The 26,452-nt window shown below is 36.3% G+C and overlaps 1 protein-coding gene across 1 annotated transcript in view; it reads left to right on the plus strand.

The window, feature by feature from the left end:
* Positions 1-26,452, plus strand: part of DIAPH2 (diaphanous related formin 2) — a 628,603-nt gene that overhangs the window by 296,013 nt on the left and 306,138 nt on the right. Inside the window, exon 14 of the mRNA XM_082646850.1 lies at positions 18,417-18,541. Coding sequence (XP_082502976.1) covers positions 18,417-18,541 — 125 coding nt within the window. The remainder of the gene's footprint in view (positions 1-18,416; positions 18,542-26,452) is intronic.

Here is a 26,452-nt window from a genome sequence, read left to right on the forward strand (position 1 = left end):
GAAAGAGAATTTGTATTTGGAGTTGAATCAGCATGATAATAGTGGCCTCAAATAATTTTTCCAGGTACCTAGAAATTTCATATCATATACTTTGGGCCTAAAAGTAACCATTTTATGAGTTGATGGAATTCTAATGAATACAAGTATCTGTGGCATAGAATAGAGATATTCCTGAAATGTTTCCTATGAAAAATATATCTCATGTACTGTGCCTTGCTTTCTAAATATTACCTTTATACATAGAAAAGAGAGTTAGGGGGCTGTTTTGGCCCCATCCTTCTGCCAACTACAATCTCCCTGTATCAACATCTCTAACACCATCAACTCAAGTTTTTTATGACACAAGCACAGTTTACAAAGAGTTTTCACAACTCATTTGTAACTTTATCACCACTCTATGAGGCCAGCAAGGCAGGTGGTATCATTCGTGTTTTACAGGTGAGAAAACAAAGACTCAAAGCGGTTTATGTGTCTTGTGCAGTCATATGGAAAGTAAGTGGGACTCGGGTAGACCAGCTTTCTTTTTGTTGTTATCCTGCTGCCTCACATTTATTATACCTTCCCTGAAGACTACTGTAAGTGAGACTAGAATTTCATCAAAGCAGATCCTAAAGGTACATTATGAATTTACTCTCTGTTTTACTGAGTAAAACTCCATTTAGGCAATATTCCATACATTAGGTCAGAGGTCAAAAGTGACTGTTTACTGGGCTTTGGGGGACACATTTTGAGGCATATTAATTCCTTCAGGCTTCTTGAGTAAATTACTCTTGAAAGGGTTCTTATTGGTACCCTCCAGAGGCCCAGATGAGTTAATTGGCTTACGAAACATATGTGGATTGCACTCAGGGAATAGTTCACTCATCTCTTAACATCTGGATGTACTGTTTTATTTTTTTTTTTACTATTATGTATTCATGTCTGAAAACTGTGGCCATTTAAAAAAAATATGGCAAGTAAACAGTATGTATATAATTAAGAATAATTCACTGTAGCTCTATGCACATTATAAAAATGTTTAAAAAAAGAAAAAGCCCTCAAGTTTATAGCACCATGTTAAAAATGTCCCAGTGTATCTATGTAACTATGAATTCAGTGTAATTTAAATAACTAAAAAACATTTTTACAGCAACACTCCATTCTCATTTTGAGAGAATTACCAATTATATTTATATTATCTGCTTTGAAAATATGGGAAACAAGATTGTTCAAGATGTTTGTGCGCATGTCATTCCATGAACCAAAACACAGTTTTTGTTAATCTGCATTCCCCTGGAGAGATAATAAAATATTGCTCTGCTAAAATCTGATTTTCACCTTATGCTAATCATACCCTCTTCCTCAGACTTCTTCTCCTACTCCCTTCTAACTATAACACTCCATCAAAACAAGAAACAAAACAAAAACGTCCTCCAAGAAAGAAAATTACAGAACTACAAAAGCAGTACAAAAACCAAGAAAATGAATATGTCTCTTTAGTAGAAAATAAGAGATGAACGTTGATGACTCTGCCATTGAAAATGAGTCCCATTCTACCACTTGGCCTCAAAGTTCCTTGGCCTGGATTCCATCCCCATGAATTTTTCTCTCCACTTCAGCTCCCCTAAAAGCATGGAAACAATAGCCTTTGTTGTAGAATATGGCTGCCTCCAGGATTCCACACTGTGAAATGTGCCTTTCATTCCCACAGCCATCCTCACACAACCCTCGCCTCTCAAGCCTGTCTGTTGGCCTCATTATGACTTCGCCTTTACCCTTCCTTACCCTCTCCCTTTTCTTCCAGTCTATCAGTTCCCCTCTAGCTGCACTCACCACATCACCTGACCTGTACATTTCTAGCACACACTGCCAGCACTTTGGAATCTCACACTTTTCCTCAAGCCCCCCTCCTTTTGTCTTCTGTCATTCATACCCGGCTATTCCTATTGCTCTGTTCCAATTCCAAGTCCTGCATAGATAACAAAAGTCATACAGTCCACCTGATGGGATCTTCTATCCCATGATTTCTAACGTTGGGCCCCTAATGGAGTAGCGACCGATTTCCGTTTAACTCAAATCCTCTCTTGTTCTCCCACAACAGCAATTCCAAACTGTGTTTGTTCTCCTCAAGCCCCCATCCATCCTCTGTATGCCTAGAATATCACCTTTTCTCCTTCTTGACTGAGAAGATGGAAACTACCCCTTTCATTCACAGTTACATGTCTCAAGGAACACATCATCCTCCGTCTCTTTCCAAAGTTTCTTACTTCCTGCTCACTTATTTTTATTGAAGTATAATTAATTTACAATATTGTGTTAGTTTCAAGTGTACAGCAAGGTGATTCATTTATACATATGTGTATATATATATATATATATATTATTTTTCAGATTGTTTCCCATTATAGGTTATTACAAGATATTTAGTATAGTTCCCTGTGCTATACAATAGTTCCTTGTTGTTTATCTGTTTTATCTATAGTAGTGTACATCTGTTAATCCCAAACTCCCAATTTATCCCTTCCCCTCTTTCCACTTTGGTAACCATAAGTTTGTTTGCTATGTCTGTGCCTACTCACTCTTTAACGCTTATAATCTGACTGGTACCTCTCATCAATGTATCCATCCTTGTATGTACTTGATTTAACCTCCTTACAAAATTACAACCTCTGAGCATAGCAGGACTGTGCTTTACTCCTCTCTCAGGTCCTTGTCCTTTGCTATTACAATGTTGTGCCATTAGCAGACACTAAATAACCATGTGTTGAATTAGGGACGTAAAAGAACTTCACATACCAGGTTCCGCTTGTATTTCTCATACTTGGAAATGCTGCTTAACTAAAACTTGCCTTTCCTTATTCCTAAGAGCCAGTAGAGCATATTGGTTAAAAGCACAGACTAGACTACATAACTTCATATACTAGTTCTGCCACTTACTACGTATATAACCTTGAGGAAATTATTTAGTCTCTCTTTGCCTCAGATTTCTCATATGTGAATAGGGATAATAACAGGATATATTTCCCAGAGTGGTTATGAGAATAAAATGAGCGTGTGTGTGTGTGTGTGTGTGTGCACGCATGTGTGTGTAACACTGGGATGTGTAACTTGTCAACTTCCTAAAATGTACTGGATTATCATTTTAAAGCCCAAGTTAACTACAAATAGATCAGTTATATAGTATACTTCTTGGTCAATTATTTATTAGATCTTTAGAAAAGTCTGAAAGGAAGTATAAGGTAGAGATATAATACTGGAGAATTTGATTTGCATCCCTCTGTGTTACTTTGACAAGTGATCATTTGGCCATTGAGATTACATTTCATATTACTTTATAATGGCTGATTTTTCCTCTTATATTGGCTGGCTTACAGGACCTGGCTTTGAGTTTCTGCATGCACCTATTGCTGTTATATTTTACTTAATTTGAAGATTTTTCAAATTTTGCCAGAGGTGCCTTGATCCTATCTGCCTGTGGTATTATGCTAGCTGTATAAAAAATGCTTTTTTTTAGCTGTTAAATAATTATTCTGTTGATGCATTTGGCAGAATAAGCTTATATAATCAGCTGCACCTTGTGGAATTCACAGTATGCATTTATCCTCAGAAGGATGGAAATAGTTGTTGTAAAGAGACTCAGGTGCATTGTGATTGGAAGAGGAACCAGAAATCCACAGACCTGGCTGTATATACATGGACAATCACTTTTGATTTCTCTCTTTCTCCATATCCTCATGAGCTATCTGGGCTAGGAAATTAATGTTGCCCCTCCCAAGAGTGTACTTTTATTCATCTAGAGCTCACGGTGTTTGCTAGAGGTGAGGGGTGAGGGGTGAGCAAAATGGGTGAAGGTGGTTAAAAGGTACAGACTTCCAGTTATAAGATAATCAAGTTCTAGGGAGGTATGTCATGGATAGCAAGTGACTGTAGTTATGATGCTGTGTTATATATTTGAGAGTTGCTAAGAGACTAGATCTTAAAATTTCTCATTACACACACAAAAATTTTGTAACTAAACTTATTGTGGTCATCATTTCACAATATATACATATATCCAATCAGTGCATTGTACACCTAAAACTAATACAAAGATATATGTCAGTCATATCTCAATTAAAAAAAATAGAACACAGGTCAGCAGACTTTTACCGTCAAGAATCAGAAGTTAAATATTTCGGGCTTTGCTGACCATACAGTATCCATGTCACAAGGACTCAGCTCTGCAGCCGTAGGCAATGTGTCAATGGCCGTGTTCCTATAAAACTTTACTTATAGACACTTAAATTTGAATTTCATACAATTTTCATGTGTCACAAATTTTATTCTTTCATTTTTTTGCAACCACTTATAAATGTAAAAAGCATTCTTACCTTGCAGGCCATATAAAAACAGGCAGTGAGCCAGATTTGGCCTATGTGCAAGTAGTTTGCCAACTCTTGATCTGGAATAACAATTTATACATGTATTTATATATTTGAGGACATACAATACGTAAGGTATTACCTTGCGGGGCTTGTATTCATGATTATTTTCACTTTCCTTTCCCTGATTTCATAAATGATCATGAGGCATTTGAAAAATCCGAAGGGCCTTTGACCAGATTGTGTGTGTATGTGCTTGTAGATATTTTTGCCAGAATACTTCAAAGTCTCTGAGCTCTTTATTCACCTTTACTTTGCCGAATGTTTTCCCACCTGTGTAGATGAATGAAGTTTTTTTGACAGCTTTTCTTTGCATGACTTTCAAAACTAGTTGCTACTTAAATTACCCAAACGTATCTGTAACCCTTCCTTGTATATTTGATGAGTCCCTTTTTGCAGGGGTGGAGGGGCTTTTCAGGAACATATTTGAATAGATTGAAAATTCTTCATGACAAAGTTCAGATATTTTGGGGGGGTCTTATGGAAGATGACATTTAAAACATCCTTTGTGCCTCTAAGGTAGTTCATTTCTTCAAGACCTGAGACATATCCAGTGATTTTTGGCGGGTAGGTATTGCTTCATAGAACCTCCCTATACACTTAAAAAGGTTCTTTCCCTTCTTTGTTAACTGTCAGATTCACCCTATGTCCCAATATTTTATCTCCTATAAAATTCAGAATGAACATGAGTGATATGGGGGTACCATTCAAAGTTAGGGAGTGTCTTTTCTTTTACAAAGAGGTTATTAAAACAAAATGCATTAAACAGTTAAGATCCTACTGTACATAAACTTTCATAAGATGATTTTTTTTCAATTGACATGAAAGAAATCACATGTATTACAAAGTTTTTGTGAATTTCATATTATTGACTATATAATTATCATTCATATCATTGTACTAAAGTTTTTACTTAATTATTCCCTTATCTCTGATCATCTAGATTGTCATTTTATATAAGATCATATGACTTTCTTTGGCTAAAAGCCTGGCTTCTCTTTCAGGCTTTCTTTTTTTTTTTTTTTGAAGACAGTTAACAACAACTAGTATTACTGTGTCAAATGTTAGAATATTTATAAGCCACTTAACTCTAATTCTTTTGGAAAGTTATGATTTTTTTTTTTCGGTTTACATTGTTCCAGAGTTTCTGTAACTGTACCCTCAGCAGTACAAAGTAGTCTACACTTTAAAAATCATGTTTGCTAATTGGGTAAAAGAAACATGGTGTCTCAGTTCAGACAAAATTTATTAAGCACTCACTGTATGGCAGGTACAGTGTTAAAAGCTGAGAATAGGAAAATATTTTTGATAGCCTCACTGTGCTTTCAAGGAACTAAAATTCTTTTGAGAGAAGTAGCCGTATAAACTATTAGAATGCAATGAAAAAACCTTAAAAGAATCAAAAGTACTATGGGAGCACTGAGAATGGGGTTACTACATCTAGAGATGTCATGAAAAACTCCATAGACGAGTTGACCTCGAGCAGAATGGGAATTCCAGAGAAAAAGAGTAGAGTGATGGTTACCAGGGTGGCGTGGGATAAATTGGGAGATATTAGTCAAAGGGTACAAACTTCTAGTTATTAGATTAAGAAGTTCTGGGGATCTATTATACAGCATAGTGACTATAACTAATAATATCGTATCAGATACTTGAATGTTGCTAAGAGAGTAGATTTTAAATGTTCTCACCACAAAAAAGAAATGATAATTATGTGACGGGATGGAGGTGTTAACTAAAGCTATGGGGGTGATAATTTTGCAGTATATAAATGTGTCAAATCAACACATCAGTATATTTAAACGTACACAATGCTATGGGTCAATTATATTTCAATAAAACTGGGACGGAAAAACAAAAACAAACAATAAAATAAGAAGTAGTAACATTTGCTTTTATCCCCCCATTATGGAGGGCAAATTTTTTTTTTTAATCAAGTAAAAGGAAGCAAGTGCCTCTGGGGAGTGGGAAATAGGGGGCAGGAGACAGCAGGTGCTATTTTCGTAACCAGTTTTATAGAATGATTTGACTCTATAACTTATGTACATTTATAACTTTCATAAAAACAAAAACTATGCTTAAAACTTCCACAAAGAAATAATTAAAAGTTGCTTATATTCTTTATAAAGAAGAAGAATGGGAGTTCATTAGTCCAGGGTAGCAGAAAGATATTCCAGGCAGAGAAATGTGAACCAAGGGAGGGAGATGTGAAAGAGAAGTTGAGGATGGCAGTTCAGGAGCATTAAGTGTGGGAGAATGACCTTAAATGAAAATGAGAGATAAGGAGATGGAAGTCATCTATTTAAAGGCCTTATACATATTGATCCTGTATGTGACGGAAGAACAAAAAGAAATAACATCTTTCTAATTCTATAAGGTACTAGTTTATATGATAAGAGCTCTGTCTACATCATTGCACTTTATCACTATGACAACCTTAGGAGGTTAGAATTGTTTTCCCCATTTCACTGATGAAGAAACTAAGGTTCATAAAGGTGAAGTAACTTGCCCAGAATCGCATAGTAAGTAATGGATAAAGAATTTGAAGTAGGTGTGTCTGACTCCAAAGGCCATGCTTTTTTTCTCCACCATAGCATAGCACACCATTGGATACTGAAAGATTTTAAGCATTGTGGTGGCAAAATCAGGCTTTAGTTTTTAAAGAATAAGTCTGGCATAGTGTGGAACCAGATTTTATGATGCCATTGTTGACTAATTTGGAAGTGTGTTTCTATTCTAGGAGGACTATTTAGTTGGATGTATTGTTAATTTGGATTCCAATCCCAATTCTACTGACACTAGTCAGCACCTCCTGGGCACTCCACCACATGTATTTTACCACATTCTGTAAATTAGTGTTTAATTGTGGTTGACTACAGTATTTTAATGCTGAAACATGTTTTATAATGTTTGGCTAGTTTGATCTGCTAGAAAAACTGTTTTGGAAGAACATATATGATGTTCAGGGCTAAATCTCTTTTGTCAGCAAGTATTACCAGCATGACATCTGGTTGTGTGTCATGTTTCGAATTTCCTGTGATCACAGCTTAAAAAATGTTATTCTGCAACTTTCAGCAGCCAACCATATTTAATACTGAAATAGTGGTTTTGATTTTGGTGGGAAATTGGTAGACCTACATAATGAACGTTAACTTCTAGTTGTCTGAGGTTGAAAGTAATGACCATTTGTGTGGAATTCTTATTTGAGTTTTCTTATCCATTACTGGCTCCATAGAAGACCTCCAAATCCTTTATAAATTGGCAAAATAATTTCAGTAAAAGGGCCATAACTGTTAAACATTTATTTTCAAATACTGAAGGATAGAGATTACAGTGGCAAATGTAACTCGCTGACTAACTGGAGGGACAGTGATGGACCTTTTGAAATTGATGGAAGGTGAAATTCATTTTAAAAATTTAGAAATAAAAATAAAGGGATAAATAAATAGATCCTTTAAAAAAAATAAAGGAGAGAAGGACTTTATCACGTCCAGGGCAGCAACAGAGTTACTGACTTGGGAACTAAAGCAGATGTGTGCAGCATCCCTTTCTACTCAGTACACTCAGGAGTGGTAATTATATTGTTCCACTCTGATTAAAATACAGGTAATCACTGCTGTTGGCCTTAAAAAAAAAAAAGTTCACTGATAAGAAACTCTGCAATTAATTGCAATGACCATTCAAAGAAAAACAAGCAACAGTGAAAGCTAGAAATGTATATACCCTAAAAGAAGTTTGTAGAGCTACAAACAGGAAGAAGACATGCTTGCCATGAATACCTCAAGTGGAGCTGGTGGGAAAGAGGGACCAAAGAAGGATGAAACCTACTTTGTCTTGTATTGGCTAAACCACCCTTAACCCTTCCACTTGTACCAGTGTTAATGTATCAATTATGTACACTATGAAGGAAAAACAATCGAGTCTTTCAGATTTCTCATTCTTTTAAGGAAATTTGGGCAGATATTTTCTTGACTCTGCTTTAAAGGCCTGCAGCTTTTAGATTTTGTGTACTCCCCCCCCACCTCCAAATGCAATTAGCTGTGTGGTTGTTATTAGCAACATTTGTTTCAAGAGAAGTATAACAGCAAGACTTTTGGTGGGGGGGAGACAATAGGAATATCCATGGTACCTATGAAAGTTCAGAGTAACTCACAGCAAAGTAGAGGAAAGAGGAAAAATAGGAATAAATTACAAGCATAGCCTAGAGGAGAATGACCTTACCCAACATCTAGAAATGTTTGTACTTGGAATGAGTCAAGGATGAGGAATTATTACCTAGACTTATACAGCCAGAAAACTAACTGTACTAAATTATATAATGAAACAATGTAACTGAAGTTGGATCTGTATACAAATGCCTCCCTATTTCCTGTATCCAGCTCAGACCTCTCTTCTGATCTCCAGATCCATATATCCAACCTCCTATTTGCAATCTCAACTTGGATGCTTCATACAATTGAAACTTAGTTGGTCCAAAGCTAAATAAACCCATGAATATTCCCCCAAAATCTCCCTCCTGATGTCTCCGTTTCCTTTGTTCATGCTGGAAACCCAGGAATCATTCTTAACAATTCCTTCTTCCTTACCGCTCACATTTTATTCACCCCAAGCCCAGTCAGCTCTGTGTCTAAATTACATACCACAACCATCTTTGGTCACCCTAATTCAAGCCACCATCACCTCCTGTCTAGACCATAATCATTGTTTCTTAACTCTTCTCCCCTTTTCTATTCTTGACCCCCTCCCTCCATTTTCCACATAGCTGCCAGAGTTTAATCTTTTTTAAAGTGTAATTTTCATCAGCCTCCCCTGCTTAAAGCCCTTCAGTGCATTCCCATTACTCTTAGGGTGAAACCTAAAGTTCTTACCATGGCCTAAAACGCCCCACCTACCCCTCAAACCTCATTTCCTCTTTTAATCCATTGTTAGGTTATTAGGCAAAAACACTTAAGGTATAGTAGATTTATGAGATGATAACACCCAGATAAAGCCCCACTTTATTTATGGACTGATTTCAGTGGTGAGGAACTTAGAAAATCATTACAGTTATATCCTCTAGTTTGTTTAGTTTGCATTGCCAATCTCTTATCTGGGGGTATATAGTAATCCTATTAGTATCCACAGTCAGTTAATGAAGAAGGAAAACGTAACTCAAACCTTACTATACCCTTCCCAAGCCTCTTTTATCTGACCTGTAACCCTACTACCAAGCAGAGCTGCCAATTCGAGCAGCACTAATGTGGAAGGGACTCTGATGACTCCAGCATTATGACCTCATCACTGACACTGACCTCATGACAACCTGCATTCAGTTTGGGTGAAAGTCGATGGCTTATATATAAGTGCATATCTGTGGACTTCACTCATTAGACTTGTTCTGGGAGAACCCAGGCAAGTGCAAGAATAACCTTGCAAAATCGTACAGTCCCAGTGATTTCCCTGATGAGTTCAGAAATACATTTCTTGGATAATTTGGCCATAGTCACAAAAATTACACTCAAGAAGGCTAACAGTCTTTTAATATAGCATTATAGCTTTATTTTTTTATTTTTTTAATCTGTTTTTATTTATTTATTTTTGGCTGCATTGGGTCTTCGTTGCTGCACACAGGCTTTCTCTAGTTGCAGTGAGCGGGGGCTACTCTTTGTTGTGGTGTGCGGGCTTCTCATTGCGGTGGCTTCTCTTTTTGCGGAGCACGGGCTCTAGGCGCGCAGGCTTCAGTAGCTGTGGGGAGTGGGCTCGGTAGTTGTAGTTTATGCGCTCTAGAGTGCAGGTTCAGTAGTTGTGGTGCCTAGGCTTAGTTGCTCCACGGTATGTGGGATCTTCCCAGCCCAGGGCGCAAACCTGTGTCCCCTGCATTGGCAGGCGGATTCTTAACCACTGCGCCACCAGGGAAGCCCAGCATGCAGACTATTTAGTTGTGGCATGCATGTGAGAGCTAGTTCCCCGACCAGGGATCGAACCCGGGCCCCCTGCATTCGGAGCATGGAGTCTTACCCACTGGACCACCAGGGAAGTCCCGCATTATAGCTTTATGATGACACTACCTACATGTATTTAATTCTTGCCAAATAACACGTGGAAGAAAGTATTCAAATGGTTTATCAATCAATATAATCTTTTCGTACCTTATTAAGGATATAATATACCAGGAGTAAAGGGGTTAGTAAAGTTGCCATTAAATGGTTCCTCGGATTAGAACATTTGTGAATGCTTTCTCAAGAAGCTGGTAGTTGTTGCGACATGAAAAAAAAAAAAAACAGAAAACAGTGCTCATTTCTCACAGCTGGTTTATCAGAACTTTGGCAACATTGAATATAGTTGTTTTTCACATGTTTTTTCTGTGTGATTTTTTTCAGTAATTATTATAGCTCAAAACTAAATACATACATAACCATAGACTCAAAATTCCAAATTTTACAAAGATGTAATTTCAGATTTTGTAAGATTTTTGTCCTTTCTAGTCTTTAGTCAACAAGACTACATTTTACATATTTTTCTATAATTTCACTAATTTAGTTTTAAGGCCTCCTGTTATAGGTAATATTAAGTAGCCTCCTTTCATAAGGGTCCTTTTTACCACTTGTGTTCTGATTACAAGCAAAAGAAGAATGCATTACATAGACTTGACAAGTGAAGACTTTAATATAGGATTGCCATAAAGGATTTATCAATATCTGAAGGTTCTGGCAAGCTTTTTTGCTAAGGAGAATACCATTCCAGCCACTTACATAAAATCTCCAAGGGAGAACAAGTCAGTATAGCCCAGCCTCAACTCAATAAAGACATGACTTGGGGGCTTCCCTGGTGGCGCAGTGGTTGAGAGTCCGCCTGCCGATGCAGGGAACATGGGTTCGTGCCCCGGTCCGGGAAGATCGCACATGCCGTAGAGCGGTTGGGCCCGTGAGCCATGGCCGCTGAGCCTGTGCGTCCGGAGCCTGTGCTCCGCAACGGGAGAGGCCACAACAGTGAGAGGCCCGCGTACCGCAAAAAAAATAAATAAATAAAAAATAAAGACATGACTTGACCCATTAAAGTTATTCCAGTTTGAGATGTGGATGAGTGAGAGATCTTTTACTATAAGAAAAACAAATGAGCTTTAAAAAAGATTCTTCATAATGAGAACAAACTATTCCAACAAGACTACATCTAGCATTGCTTTATAGAAGCTTCGGCTTGCACCTGTTCTTCCCAATCCTGGCCTTGAGCTAAGACTGTCAACAAGAGTAAGAGATTTTAGTTTCTTTTTTAGTCTTTGATTTAAAAACTCACACATACTATTTGCTGCAGGCAGAATAACAATTGGAGAAGAGACAGCAGGTGAAAGAACTCGATGCTTCACAGGTAGCTTGGCTGTCCAGTGCTAGTGGGTCGGTGGTCAGGCTACAGAATTTTGGGTTGCAAATCATGATTCAGAGGGTTTTAAACTTTTCTTCTCTCCTCCTTTACCCCGGCTATCCTTTCACCATACCTTCCATAGTTATTTGCAAGGTTGTTTGTTTGTTTTGTCTTTTCTTTTTGTTAGAAGGCTCCACTTCTTTCTTTTAAAAAAAATGCATTCAGACTGAGGTTTACAGGCTGAGATCTCGTACAAATGTATGAACCCAGACAGTGAAACATACTTAGTGAAGTTTTTCGAGTTAAACATGTATATGGTTTATAAAGTAGTTTTCATGTTTTGTTATGGATGTTCCTCTGCTCTCAGCATCAGTTCAGGCCGTATTATGGATCCGATTGAGAAAAACTGCACCTTATACCAAAGGCACATGTTCCAGGGGCAAGTGATGAATGGCTCTTGTGAACACACATTGAGGACATATGTTTTTAAATTTCATTTAATAAGGACTCTAGTTAAGTTGTGTTTTCTGTTAAGGTGACTTTTTAACAATTTTTTTTTCTCCTAAGAATGAGTCATTCTCTAACAGATTTTTTTTTAATTAGAGGAATTTCTTATTTGGGTGCCATTTATCACTTATTTTCTTTAAAGGCCTGAGAAGCCCACAGTGCTGACTGAGCCTTTGCTATTTTTATTGTATAAACACATTTGCTTCATTTTCATGTATAGCAGTCATATAAAACGAAACTATTAACTTATAAATGTACTTGAGAAAGAATACAGCTGTGCCTATTGTTTGGGCTGCTTGTAATGTCCTTTTCTTTTATACATGTGCTTTCTGGATGAGTCACTTTAATGTTATGCCGCTCGGCTGACAGTAATTCTTCAACTAAATATATTCAGTTAAAGAAAATTACAGGGTGCTTATAATCAGGTTGGGGCCTATTCACATACAGACTTGCAAGAGTAAATTGTTACCTGGCCTTTCTTAGAGCAAAGATGTCAAGAAGTGCTGGGTTACTTTGTCAATGGGTAAAATTAATAGAAATATTTAATTCAGAGAAAAAAATTCCTCAAGTTGCTGGAAAAGCTTTTATATTTACATAAAATTACACATTCTGCACATGGTCTAGAGAATGTCACCAGAGTACTGTGATTTTTTTTTTTCCTTAAATGCATATCAGTTCTCTTAGGTACTATGTAATTGAAGAGTCTTTCCATATAAAAATCTCACTTAAAATATTTTTCTTACACTTTACTTTTCTTCAAATTATGAATTAGAGCAAGTCTGTCATTTCAAGTGTTTTGAATGAAGATCAGGCCACTCTCATATATTTGCTTGAAGCCAGCAAAGAAGTACTATATGTATATATGTATATTTTTCAACTGAAGTAAGCAGATAAATAAGATTCGTGGAGAAGGTTTCTCCCTACGTATAACTCAAGAGAGTGTACTGAGCTTAAAAGGTTATTTATGGAGTATAAGAAAGAAAGCTATAATAAAGAACCTGATAGCTATAATTTAATTTTTTAGTGTTATAATTCAGATTCAGTAGCAGATGTAAAAAATGAAATTAGTGAAAAAAGTTAAAGTGCCACCAGACTGACTAATCAGTCATTGAAAATGCTTGTAGTGGAAATTTACTCAGATAGAAAATGTTTGCCCTGTCACTAAAGACTCCTTAATTTATATTAGTGAACTAATATAATGACAGGCACAAAAATAAACCCTGAGGTGGGGGCTATGCAGTAGACAAGCATTTCTAACCTACTCTGGTGTTTAAATGTTCTTGGAACTCCAGCTGCCCTACATCTCCCTACCACCTCTAGTAAATATATATATATATATATATATATATTTTTTCTGTCTTTCTTTCTCTCCCTCTCTCACACACACACACGCACGCATGCACGCACACACACACCCTGAAGACATATTAGAAGAAATGTAGGCTAGGATCTAACTAGTTACATAATCAAATTGTCTCCTAACTCTTAAGATTAAAACAAATGTATTCAAGGCAAATAATCAGGCAGGTAAACACATGTTAATTCTTTATAACACTTACAAAAAATTTCTTATGGTTTAGACATGTCTAGAAAATCAAAGTAACTAACTTGTAAATGTCCCCAAAGAAATACTACTGCACAGATTTTAATTTCCAGAAATATTCTTTTTTGCGGTACGCAGGCCTCTCACTGCTGTGGCCTCTCCCGCCGCGGAGCACAGGCTCCGGACGCGCAGGCTCAGCGGCCATGGCTCACGGGCCCAGCCGCTCCGTGGCATGTGGGATCTTCCCGGACCGGGGCACGAACCCGTGTCCCCTGCATCGGCAGGCAGACTCTCAACCACTGCGCCACCAGGGAGCTCCCCAGAAATATTCTTTAAATTTGGAACTTGCTAGTATCTCTAACAAATTGGCTGTTCATTAGTATAACTGTCACTGCCTCCCAGACGTAAAATTCCACGTACCCTGTAAAACCTACAAACAGAGAACCCAATCTAAGTTTAGTTCCTGTGATTAGAAAGAAGACCGATATTAAATCAGGCCACAGTGAGGTAGCAGGTAAGGAATGACTGCTTTTTTTGTTCAGATTACATCTAAATTGTTGTTTAGTTTTTGGTGGCATGTTTACAGTAGGAATTTGTCTGTTGGTAGAATATAGTGGGAAGGATAGTAGAATATGAAACGAATATTTATAGATTACCTATTATGTACTTGTTATAATGATAGAAACTTTATATTAATCAAATTATTTAACTTGAATGGCTACCATTAAAGGAAGGTATTATTATCTTTATTTTTCAAATTGGGAAATGAAGACCCAGAGAGGCTAAGCGACTGGCTCAAAGTAACCCAACTATTAGTGAATATGGTAGAGATTAGAATCTAGGTCGACCCTGACTCCTGTCCCCAAGTATAGGTGGCATACCCTTGTGCCAATGAGTACAGATTTTAAAAAAAATTTTAATTGAAGTATAGTTGATTTACAATATCGTGTTAGTTTCAGGTGTAGAGCACAGCGATTCAGTTACACACACACACACACACACACACACACACACACACACACACACACACACATATATACTTTTTCAGGTTCTTTTCCCTTATGGGTTATTACAAGATACTGAGTATAGTTCCCTGTGCTATACAGTAGGTCCTTGTTGGTGATCTATTTTATATATAGTAGTGTGTATATGTTAATCCCAACCTCCTAATTTATCTATCCTCCCACCTCCTTTCCCAGATTTTATTTCAAGTTGTTGGCCTTCCAGAAGTAGAGACACTGCTTTACATTTACAATTTCCTGACAAGACATCATTTAGCTCATATGATACCCCTTCTTGAGAGTAGTATATACCTCATAGAGTTTTTGTGAGAGTTAATACATAAAACTAATTAAAATAATATCTAGCACATAGTAAGTACTCAGTAAATGTTAGTTATTACTTAGAAGCATAAGTAATGACTAACCCTTATACCTTAGGAGGACTAGTTGAAGGAACCAGGTGTTTGTAAGCTGGGCAGATTAAGAAGATGCAAGTGACACCTTTCCTGTAAAATAGGGTGTAGACTTGAGCAGTGTTGATTTAAGGCAAAATGAGGACTAATGGGTAAGAAGAGTTCAAGTAGGCTGGTTTTGATTATAAGCAAATAAAATTTTTCTAATTATATCAACTGTCAAAAATGAAGTAAGCCACTTAGGGATAGAGTGAAACCCCTGTTGTGGGTCTAGTTTATGCAACACCGTAGATTAACACCCCCTGAAATAGAATTCTACCAGTGAGAGAATAAGAAATGAGAAGGAGCCAGCAGGTGAAATTCTCAGCCCTTTTAACCAACTCTTCCAAGTTGGAGTTATTTGTCTTACATGGAGACCAGGACTGACTACATGTTTAGGGGGACCTAGTGCAAAATTAAATTGCAGAGCCCCATTTTAAAAATTACTAAGACTTTCAAAATGGTGGCAACAAAGCGTTAAACAAAGTGCAGGGCACTTTTAATGCAGCCATAAGTTTGCATGTGGGCTAACATCCTTGGTTTCTTACATCTCCAGTACTTTATTTTCTTTCGTTCATTCATAATGTTAATAAATTATTAGAGAGGGAGAATAGAGAAGCTGAAAAAAAGAAAAGGTGTCCCTTACTTCTCTTCCTTATCTCTGTTTCTCACTTTCCCCTTTGTCTAAGCATCTCCTTCAACTTCCTGCTTCCTTTCATACTCACATAATAATTGATATGCTAACTTCCAATCACTTCGGTTGTATCTAACTTCTACATGCACATCCAGTTGCAGAAGTGGGAAAACATTTAAATCTGAATCAAAATTTCTTGAAATATACATATTCATTCAACAAACATTTATTGAGTACCATGTGTGATAAGTACTGAGGGAAAAGCCAAGTACTAGGTAGGGATCTTACCATTAAGTAGCAGGAGGTTTTATAGCAGAGACTCTATATACAAAAAATGAAAAAAAATTCTCACTTAAAGCAGAAGGTGGTGTGTGGAAGATCACTTAAACAAATAGAAGTGTCTCTAAATGGTAGAGAATTTGGACTAGAGCTCTAGAGGGATTTACAGAGGACTAAGGATTTGACAGGTGGAACTGAGGAGGACAGATGTCTAGAAAACATTATTTTATTCAAAATTCAACTTTAGGGTAAAAGCAATTTTAGTGGATTAAAAAGAATGTCTCGTTATTTGAGTTATCTAGACTTTTGTGTGCATAACAACTTGATTAGGCTGTTATTACTCTGTTGAACAATCAGAAGGATCCTCATGATCACCCCCTTTTTTACTACTGGAATTACTATTGCTTTTCACAGGAGGATTATTATTGTGACTTAAACCTCACCTATGGGCACATTTTGTTTATTGCAGAAAGTTGTCATGAGTTTATTTCTTCTGTGTAGCCTATATGACATAAACAACTTGTCAACTTCATATCTTCAGTTTTTCAGTCAAGGAAGTGGGAAAGGAGAAACCCTTTGAATAATTAGCAAGCATCTCCTGGAAAAACCCAAGAGAAAAAGTTCCGCTTTAAAGTCAGAGAGAATGGTTACCTCCACAGCAAACTCGTCCTTTAAATAAAGCAAGCAATGATTGCTGAGCCATTAGCACATTTATGGCAGGGCAAAACTCTCTTCGACTTCTCCGATAAAGAATAATTTCCAAGCTTGTCAGATCTAAACAAATGGAACTAAATTGGACATAGCTATTTGAACTGACAGAGTAATAGGAAAAATAATAATAATTTGTCTTTAGTGTTGGTGTTTGATTTTCAGTCTCTTGAACTTCCAGGTATATTTAAGCGATTTCTCCTCATTGAGTTATAAAGGTGTACGTGTCAGTGTGATGAATTTGTATCAGAAAACTTTGGCTGAAATTTGCCAGGGGATTGATTTTTGTCAGTCTCTTGAATTTTTCATTGTAATTCTGATATGCCTCTGAATGAGACTGAAATTTACTTTAAAAAAAAGAATTGTAATATTATTCTATTTCTGTTTCATGGTCCTTTAACTGAAAAGAACTGTTTCAGAGACCTGGATTTAAAAATCAATGTCATGGGGGCTTCCCTGGTGGCGCAGTGGTTGAGAGTCCGCCTGCCGATGCAGGGGACACGGGTTCGTGCCCCGGTCCGGGAAGATCCCACATGCCGCGGAGTGGCTGGGCGCGTGAGCCATGGCCGCTGAACCTGCGCGTCCGGAGCCTGTGCTCCGCAACGTGAGAGGCCTGCGTACCGCAAAAAAAAAAAAAAAAAAAAAAAAAATCAGTGTCACGGGCTACCTATCAAATTCTAGTAGTTACCTTGCCTTTTCAACTAGAACCCTGCCAAATGCCGTTGATATTGATAGAAGTGTCTTCATACATAGTTGGCGGTCATAGAGTAATAGGCTATCTATAAACTAGTGTAAGCTTAAAAAAAAAGTACCTCTGTGAAAAGAAAGAATCGTGAGAGATCTGGAAAGTGTGCATGTATTTAAGAGTAGTTTGAATACAATACTTAAGATTATTTGTTGTCAATGAGGAGAGAAAAAGAAAAGTGCAGAGAATGTTAGGGGTAATTAAAGCAACTAACGATAGTGTTTGAGGGCTCACTGAAGCTTTGTGGGTGTGTATGCACACACATGTTTGCTCTGGTTTGCTCTAAATTCTCTGTATCAACAGTTATTTATCATTTCTCTATGAGTATGAAAAGTACTAAAGTCAGGAACTTTTACCATAGATATTAGTTTATAAAAATCAGGATCTTTCAACAAGAGAAAAATATTTGATCCTTTTATGTAATTTAACTTTAAATCATTTATATAGCCAACATCACGCATTAATAAGATAGGATCTCTTTGAATGTTAGTTTCTCTTTAATCTTCAAATTAGATTTTAAAGAATGAAATATTAGGAATTCTATCAATAAATTTAAATAGAAATGGATTCATTTGAGCTAATGGCTGAATAAAATGATGGCGTTGCCATATTAAACATGATGATTTGGTATATTATATTACACATTTTCACTTATTTCATGGAGAGTAGAATTTTTATGAGTAGTAATTCAGAAAAATGTGAGTTGAGTTCATGGAACTATTCTCCACATTAAAAAAATACTTGAACTGATACTGTTTTCTTTTAGTTGTAAAAGAAATGTTCTAAACACTTTGCACGTTGTTCTTTAGTTTCAGCTCAAATTCTCAAGAGCAACCTTGCAGCAATGGAACAACAAATTGTTCATCTGGAACGTGACATCAAGCTATTTCCCAAAACAGAAAATCAACGTGATAAGTTTGTGGAAAAGCTGACGATATCCTTTATTTATTTAAGCATTTTGTTTATTTGTTAGTTTCTGTGTGTGTGTTTTTCTGTCTGTCTGTCCATATACCTATTTACCTTGTGGTTAGTTCTAAACTTACCATTCTATTCACAGTTTGGATGAATTTGTATATAGGCTGTTTTTATATTACCAGCATAAATTTTAGTTCATGACGTTTTGAATCGTAGAGTAGGCAAGGGAACAATTATATAAGAAAAAATGCCATTTCTCAAAGACAAATTTCATTTGAAGGCCCACAAGATATGCAAGGTAAGTCTTTTGAGGCTTGATGTGACCTAAAACGGAACAAAGAATCTCCTTATTGTTTAAAGGAAATGATCAACAGAAGAATTTTTTTGCTCAGAGGTTTTTTTCTTTTTGTGTGTGTGTGCAGGTATTTTCTGAGGCGATATGTGCATTTTCAAGGGCAATCAGAGGATAACTGGTATCAGTAGACTAAAAGGTTATGAAGAAAAAAATGGATGCATGCATGGACAGATAGATTAATTGATCAGTAGATTATGTATTTAAGTAAATTGTAATAGCTATCTGTATAATGTTAGGCATTGCCTGCTACCTAAATGCTTTTAAATCCCTATTTTACATATAGTATATTCATATAAATTACAGAAATATATGAAAGGAAAACTTGAGAAATGATATTTAGCTTGAATTGTTTAATGTTAAATCTGTTGTCTAAAGATAAACTACATTAGAGCTGATTTTTTTTTTTTTTTTCTATTTTGGTTTTCAAAAGTTAAAGCCGTATCCTACTCTTCTGGGTTTAAATAAATATCTTGAACTGCAGATTGATTCACCATTTTATACCTCAAGAGGGAATAAATACTGTAAATTCTTTATCTGATAATAAGTAAATTCCTTCAACAACTATATGGCAGTCACCTTGTTTCAAGGTTAAATCTATTGCCTTTTTCTTCTCTGATATGCTTTCTTTCCTGCCCAACTTGGAAGTTATGGTCCTGAGCTTGAATTACTTGAGAATGGCAATTTAGGTTTATGTGAAAAACAATTTTTATTTTCACTCTTTGGTTCATGAATTAATACTGTATTTTGTGTGGTCCTTTAGTGATGGTGAGTAGTTATAGAAATAGGAATATTGGGAACATAAGTTTGTGGGTGACTGGAGGCAGGAAATACTCAAAAATAACCTTGGATTACGTACCTGTCCACATCAGGATATTTAATGTGAAGATTTAACTTTGTTGCTGATTAGATTTTTCTTTCAAATTTGTTATATTGTCCTGTGGCTGGAAGCACCACCTACATTTTTCAACTTTTGATTTTGATTCTTGCCTCACATACTTGAATTTAATTCCTGATTCCCTTGTCCTTTTTAACATTTTCTTCTACAGTTGGCTTGTGGCCACACGACAGCATACAGCATTGAGGGGTCTTTGTTGCTCATTTAGAAAAAGAAAAGTAATTTCAAACCCTCATGAACTTGGCCTGGACTCTATTTTATTTCTCTCTTTATGCAGGTAATTAAGCGCTTTAAAATGAAAATCCAGAGCCTTCTGTATCTGTATGTTACAGATGAATGGTTATTCTTCATTTAAGTGACACTAAAGCGTGACTGTTTGTCCACAAGGGGATTGAAAACTGTATTAAAATGTATGGGGCTGTTACTTTGCATATCATATTTTAAAAAGCAAAATAAAATACACAGCAATTTATTTTAGAGAAAAAGTTAGACTATTGTGTTGAGTTGTCTAAAAACTCCAAATTAATAAATTACAGTGATAGAACTGTGGCTCAAATTATTCTTGCTTCGGGAGACTCTTTGGGCACCAAGTGAGAGTTTGTATCTTCTAGAAAATGGCAAACAAAATGTTTAATCATCCTATGATATATGAATTCTGGTGCCTTCTTAATGTTTTTTCTACTCTTCTGGCAATTCCAAAAGAGAGGGATATTTTCTTGTGGGATACTTGATTCTGTTTTAAAATTAGAGCCATGATCCTATTTCTAGTATAGGATTCTTTGTACTGGATGATCTTTCCAATGTTTCTGTCCCCTGCCAATAAATTCTTTTGCTTCAGGCACTGGCCTTTTAAATTGAATAACTATGGGCACAAGTATGGGGGTAGTTTCCCCTTGAAAGTAACCTTACCTACTTAAACAGTAATCTCTCTATAAGGACTGTGAGTTCAAAAACTGAATAGCAGTGACACTCCTCTGGGCTTTCAGAAGGGCATCAGTGCTATAGTTAGCAGCAGTGGCATGATGGCCAAGGGCAAGTGAATATGCAGGTTGAATCTTCACCAAATCTCCAGGTTGGGCTAAGTCCCATAGCATCCTATGTTCACCCTTACTCTTTCACAGTATTGATTGAACTCATAATATGCACGGCATTGACAGGCCATGGAAATTCAACAGTGCATGAGATAGAAGATTTGACCACAAGTTGCTGACAGTCTGGCATTTACCTACTTCTCTGTCTTGCTGGCCCAGTGACCAAGATCAGGTCTACTGTGTTAATTTCTATATGCCCATCCCAATGCACAGCACCTAGCAACATGAAGGTGCTCAGTAAGTGTATATTGAATCACAGAATATTATAGCTATAGAGACAATGGAGATCATCTGGTCCAAGATCCTACTTTGACTTAACACATCAAAGGGGATATTGTTGAAAGAGTAGTAGGCTGTGCTTGTAGTTATAAAACTTTTCTTCATATAAATTTTCTCAGGAACTTGAGTCACATTGAATCACCTTTTCAGAGCATGTAAAGTGTAATCAGTTTTAGAAAAGATAATCCACACCTTTTAAAAGTAAATGTAAAAAAAATTAACCAAAGAAAAGAGAATGATACCTCTCCTATGAATGGAGTGGCCCAGGCTATTTCCTGCCTCCTAAGCAATAGTCAGTGGCTTTTGAATGAAGCTTGTCACCTCTGCTTCCCTTTCTCTACCCCAAACTGGTTGCTTGTTCCAACTCAAAAAAAAAAAAAAAAATGGAAAGAGTAAAATAAGCAATATTAATTTTGTAAGACTACAAAACAGGAAGAAATGGAGAAAATTTTCTCATAAATCATAGTAGAGAGGTTCTAGGATGAAAGGGGATGGTCTATAATGGATACAATAGCACCATATATATTGAAACACACATGGTTCAAAAATCTGGATACCATGTGTGGGAATTTGCTATTATTCTGATTTTTTTTAAAAGCAAAGTTCTTTGTATTCTTCATGCCAGTATGCTCATCATAATAATATTGGGGAAGTTTTAAGTTCAATTGTTTGTACAGTGAATTCAAATAGAATCTATATTCCTTTTTTGGTAAGTTATAAAAATGATGATAATATTCACTCGTTAATTGAATGTTTACTATGTATCAGACACTGCCTAATTTTACATACTTGAGCTTTTAAAAAATGGTCCTATTCATTAAATGAAGAGTATTTTCCGTATCTGGTGATGAAATTGATCACAGTTGTCCCTTTGTCGTTGTAGTGAGCTCAAATTGTCTCAGGATAACAACCCATAAAGTTATTTGTCATAGGCCCATTGTTTTAAATTCATTAATTTCGAGGGGTCACCTCTTTTTATCTTTTAAGGTTACCAGGAATTCTGTAGTCTCTGTCTGTGTTTGGCACCTATTACAAAAATTGGTAGGGTGAGGTTCAAAATCACATCCAGTTTCAAAGTTTAGAAAAATAACCCGTGCTAAGGAAGGGTGAGAGGGAACACTGTGAGTGGTCTGCGTGCCAATCCTGAGGCTCATTCTTGTTTTGTTTTGTTTTGTTTTGGCCACACCACGCAGCTTGTGGGATCCTAGTTCCTTGACCAGGAATTGAACCTGGGCCCTAGGCAGTGAAAATGAGGAGTCCTAACCACTGGACCACCAGGGAATTCCCTGAGGCTTGTTCTCATGGACTTGACATTATATGTGGATTCTGATTTTTTCAGCTTTTGTCTTTTGACCAATCATGTGACTATGAAACAGTTTTTCTTTCTTTCTTTTAAATCTAAGCATCACTTTTACTTACTGCTCCTTGCTTTTTCCAACAGGAAAAAACATTCTTAAAAGAGGGCTTCTTAGACTTTAGAATATGCGTTGTGGTCCATTCTTAACATCTTAAACTGTCTACAAAACACATTATCCACAGTGTTGACCTTACTGCTTATATCCTGTTGACAAATTTCTTACATTTACTTACATAGATTTTGTCAGTGGCAGAGCTGTCTATTGCTGCAAATCAGCTTAGCTTTTTGATTGACTGCTGGCTAAATCATCTCACCAACTGGAGGGCAGGGAGGACTGAGCAGCAGGGGCACCATTAACACATTGACAAAAGGAACTGACAGAAAGTTAATGACATTAACACCCTGTAGCTAACTATCAACACCTGGGAGTTTCTCATAGTGGGAGGGAGAGTCATTTGAAGTGGTTAAAAATCAAGTTCCTGGAGGAAGCACATTGCCCTGACCAGACAATTCAGAACAGATTCGGGGTCTCTACTGTACTGCAATTACGTTGATTTTTCTCCCACTATTCTTTATTAAGTGAATAATTTTTGAAAAGATGAAAAACTCACAGGGTTAGTGTTCAACCTCAGTAATATTAATCACCTTTGAGAACATGCCATATAAAAAATAGACAAAACAAAAACAAAACAGAAACCTCAAGAGCAAGTTTTTTTTGTTTTTTGGGTTTTTTTCCCTCTCTGGTATGAATGTACTAATCCAGGCTGTTTTCTAGCTGCTGAAAAATCGAGAGGTTTAGGTTAGACTGGAGGGAAGTTTAGTGGCTCGGACTCTCTCTCATTACCTTTAATTGCCTGCTGGTCTCAAACTCAGAAAATTAGGAAGTTCAAAGCAAAACATTTTTAAATGAGACTGCTCAAGGAGAGAGGGTCCAGGATTGAAGGAAGGAAGGAAGGGAGGGAGGGAGGACAAAGAAGGAAAGGAAAGGAAAGGGAAAGAAGGAAGGAAGGAGGGAGGGAGGAAGAGGAAAGAAGGAAAGGAAAGGAAAGGAAAGGAGGAAAGGGAAAGAAGGAAGGAAGGGAGGGAAGGAGGAGAAAGAAGGAAAGGAAAGGAAAGGGAAGGAAGAAAAGAGACAGTGAGCATATGGGAGCAGTAATAGAGAAAATGCATACATTGAAAAGCAAATTGTTTTTGAAAATCACATGGGGGAAAATATTGCTTTTTTAAAAAAGGAAGATTGTTAGCATTCTTTGAAATATACACTCTTCATAATGGTATTGGAAGATTTTTTTTTTTTTTTTGGCCACTGTGCATGCTTTGTAGGATCTTAGTTCCCCAACCAGGGATTGAACCCAGGTCCTCTGCAGTGAAAGCAAATTTTCTTTTTTTTTTAACTTCCATTATTTGTGCAGTGATTTGCAGTAGAAGGTATGATCATCTATAATAATAAAAATAAAAATGATAATATAATAGTAATAATAGCAACTGTTTAGTGAATGTCATGTGCCTGTCACAGTGCTAAGAATATATAGGTGTCTGTATAATCTCAAGTGATCTCCAATGCAATACTATAGGGGAAGTACTATGATTAACCCCATTTCAAATATGTGAGAATTGAGGCTATAGAGGTTCAAAGGTTCAAACACATGTGTGAGATCATGTATGTTACAAGTCTGGTTAATGAGGGCCAGAATTCAAGTAAGTCTTGGTCCTTCAGACTCCAAGCCTTGTGCTTGTAACCATGGTATTGTGCTGCCTCTAGGGTCAGAAAGCTTTGTAAATCTGAGATGAATTCCACATTTGTTCACTGTGAAATAATGTGTTGCTTCAGAAGAAAAAAAAAATTCTTTTTGAAAGGTTTGTAAACTAATTTAAAAATTAGCTGCTCATGTCTTCCATAAAGTCTTCCTTAATCATAGCAATCAAAAATAATTTCCTTGTCCCCTGTGTTCTTATAACATTTTGATGTTTTGATTATTGTACTCGCTGACTTGCCTGTACTCTGCTTATGTGCATGTGTGTTTTGAACACTGGGTTATAAAATCTTTTGAGTACAACAAGCCTAGCACAATGCTTTACAGAAAGTTGTCTTAATAAATGTTTATTTAATATGTTAGAGGTCATTGCATAATGATTAACGTAAAACAACATTCTGGCAAGTAAATAGAAAACATTAGCTTGTGATGCTGGCATAACTTCAGTTTGACAAAAGAAAGGGATATAACATGTTTCCACTGTTATTCCTTTATATGTTTTAATTTTAAATGCAGGTATTAAGAATTATCTCTTTGGCTCTTGGAAATCACATTCTAAGAAACTGTCTCAATGGAGCATATGGTTTTTCAGATCAGTCAGTTCAAAAGTTTTTTATTTGAAGAGTCTTGCTTGTTTGAACTTCAGCCTGAAATTACCATGAGCTCCATTTTTCAAACTTTGTTTAGGGAATTGATGGACATTTTGTGCATGATACTAATGGTGAGAGAAGAGCATACTGCTTGGTTAAAGGGTACATAAACCCTTTCAGGCCACTAGAGACTCATCTGAGAAATCATCTTTTTCAGAACATAAAACGGGACATAAGTCATCTGAAAGAGTTAATGTACCCTCAACCTTACAAATTCGCATTCCTACCAGAAGCTAAGTTTTAAGAGACTAAAAACCTTTCTATGGGATTTATTCATACTGAGTAGAAATGATGTAAAAAAAGAAGTTTGAAAAACTAAATGACCCAATGTGGTTATGGTTTTGTGAATGCATGTATACTAGAAAACATGTAGCATATACATGTATCTATACATAGATAGAGATATGATTTAAAGCCATTTTGGTATTCACAAGAGCTTAAATTGGATATTGTAGCAATGAATATGAGTTTGTTTCCTTTTGCTTTGATTTCAAATTTACTAAAACTCTTTTATTTTCAATTATTGAAGGCACGCACTGTATGTTAAATACACACAGTTTATAGGCAATGATGGTGACGTTAGTATAACTAGTCAGTAAATATACTCTTGCAGCAAAATCTCAATCAGGTATTATTTGAGAAATGTAGGTAAATACATCAGTGTCTTTTTCTATATTAGATGTCTGTTCAATTATTTCTAGTTAGGCTCTCTGAGATATAACTTTTGAAAATTATAGCAAGTAAACTTAGCTTTTCCTTGAACGTTCCCTGTTCCTTTCTTCTGGTTTTAAACTTTGAGGTATGGGAAGTGAAAACAAAAAAATGCAAGAAAGCAAGTCAATATGTTTAATAAACATGTAATGATACTGTCCTTTGTGTTGCAAAGGTAAAATAGGATAATTACCTACTACATTGTCCCAATTCATTACTGAAGTTAGAAATGGAAAGAAATACATAAAAAACATCACTGAAATTTTTCAGTTGAATCTTAGTGATGGATATATATATCCATACACATACATATCCACACATACCTCATAAGACAAGCATTTAAAATTACAATAAATTTGAGAGGATTACATCTCATCTACTCATTTAAAGCTAAGGCACTCAACAGTGGTGAGAATTGAAAATGAATGAAAAATTTAAAAAGAAACTATAGAAAAGCTTTCCCAAGATCATTAGTGAAAAGGAGAATATGACCTAGTCACCAGTTGATGTTGTCTGGGTAAGAAAAGTCATGAGTAACTTAGTTGAAAATGGTTCCAAGGGGTGAAGGTACCAACTCCTCTTTACCTTATCAAAAGCAAACAGTAAGTGGCTTTTTTATATCAGCTAAGGCATTATCGACTTTGTGCATGGCAACACTGATTACTCATCTCCAGATTTCTGTATTATGGTCCTGACTCAAAACCTAAAGAGATCCAATTTCATTTTGCACACTGTTGAGAAGTACTCTGTCCACTTTATTTGCCTCATATATATAAAAGTACTTTTGAACTTTAATGTTCTGTACAAATGCAAAGCATTTTTATTAATCCATTTGAAT

This window comes from Grampus griseus (genome assembly GCF_964374135.1).
Source record: "Grampus griseus genome assembly, chromosome: X".
In the NCBI taxonomy this organism is placed as follows: domain Eukaryota; kingdom Metazoa; phylum Chordata; class Mammalia; order Artiodactyla; family Delphinidae; genus Grampus; species Grampus griseus.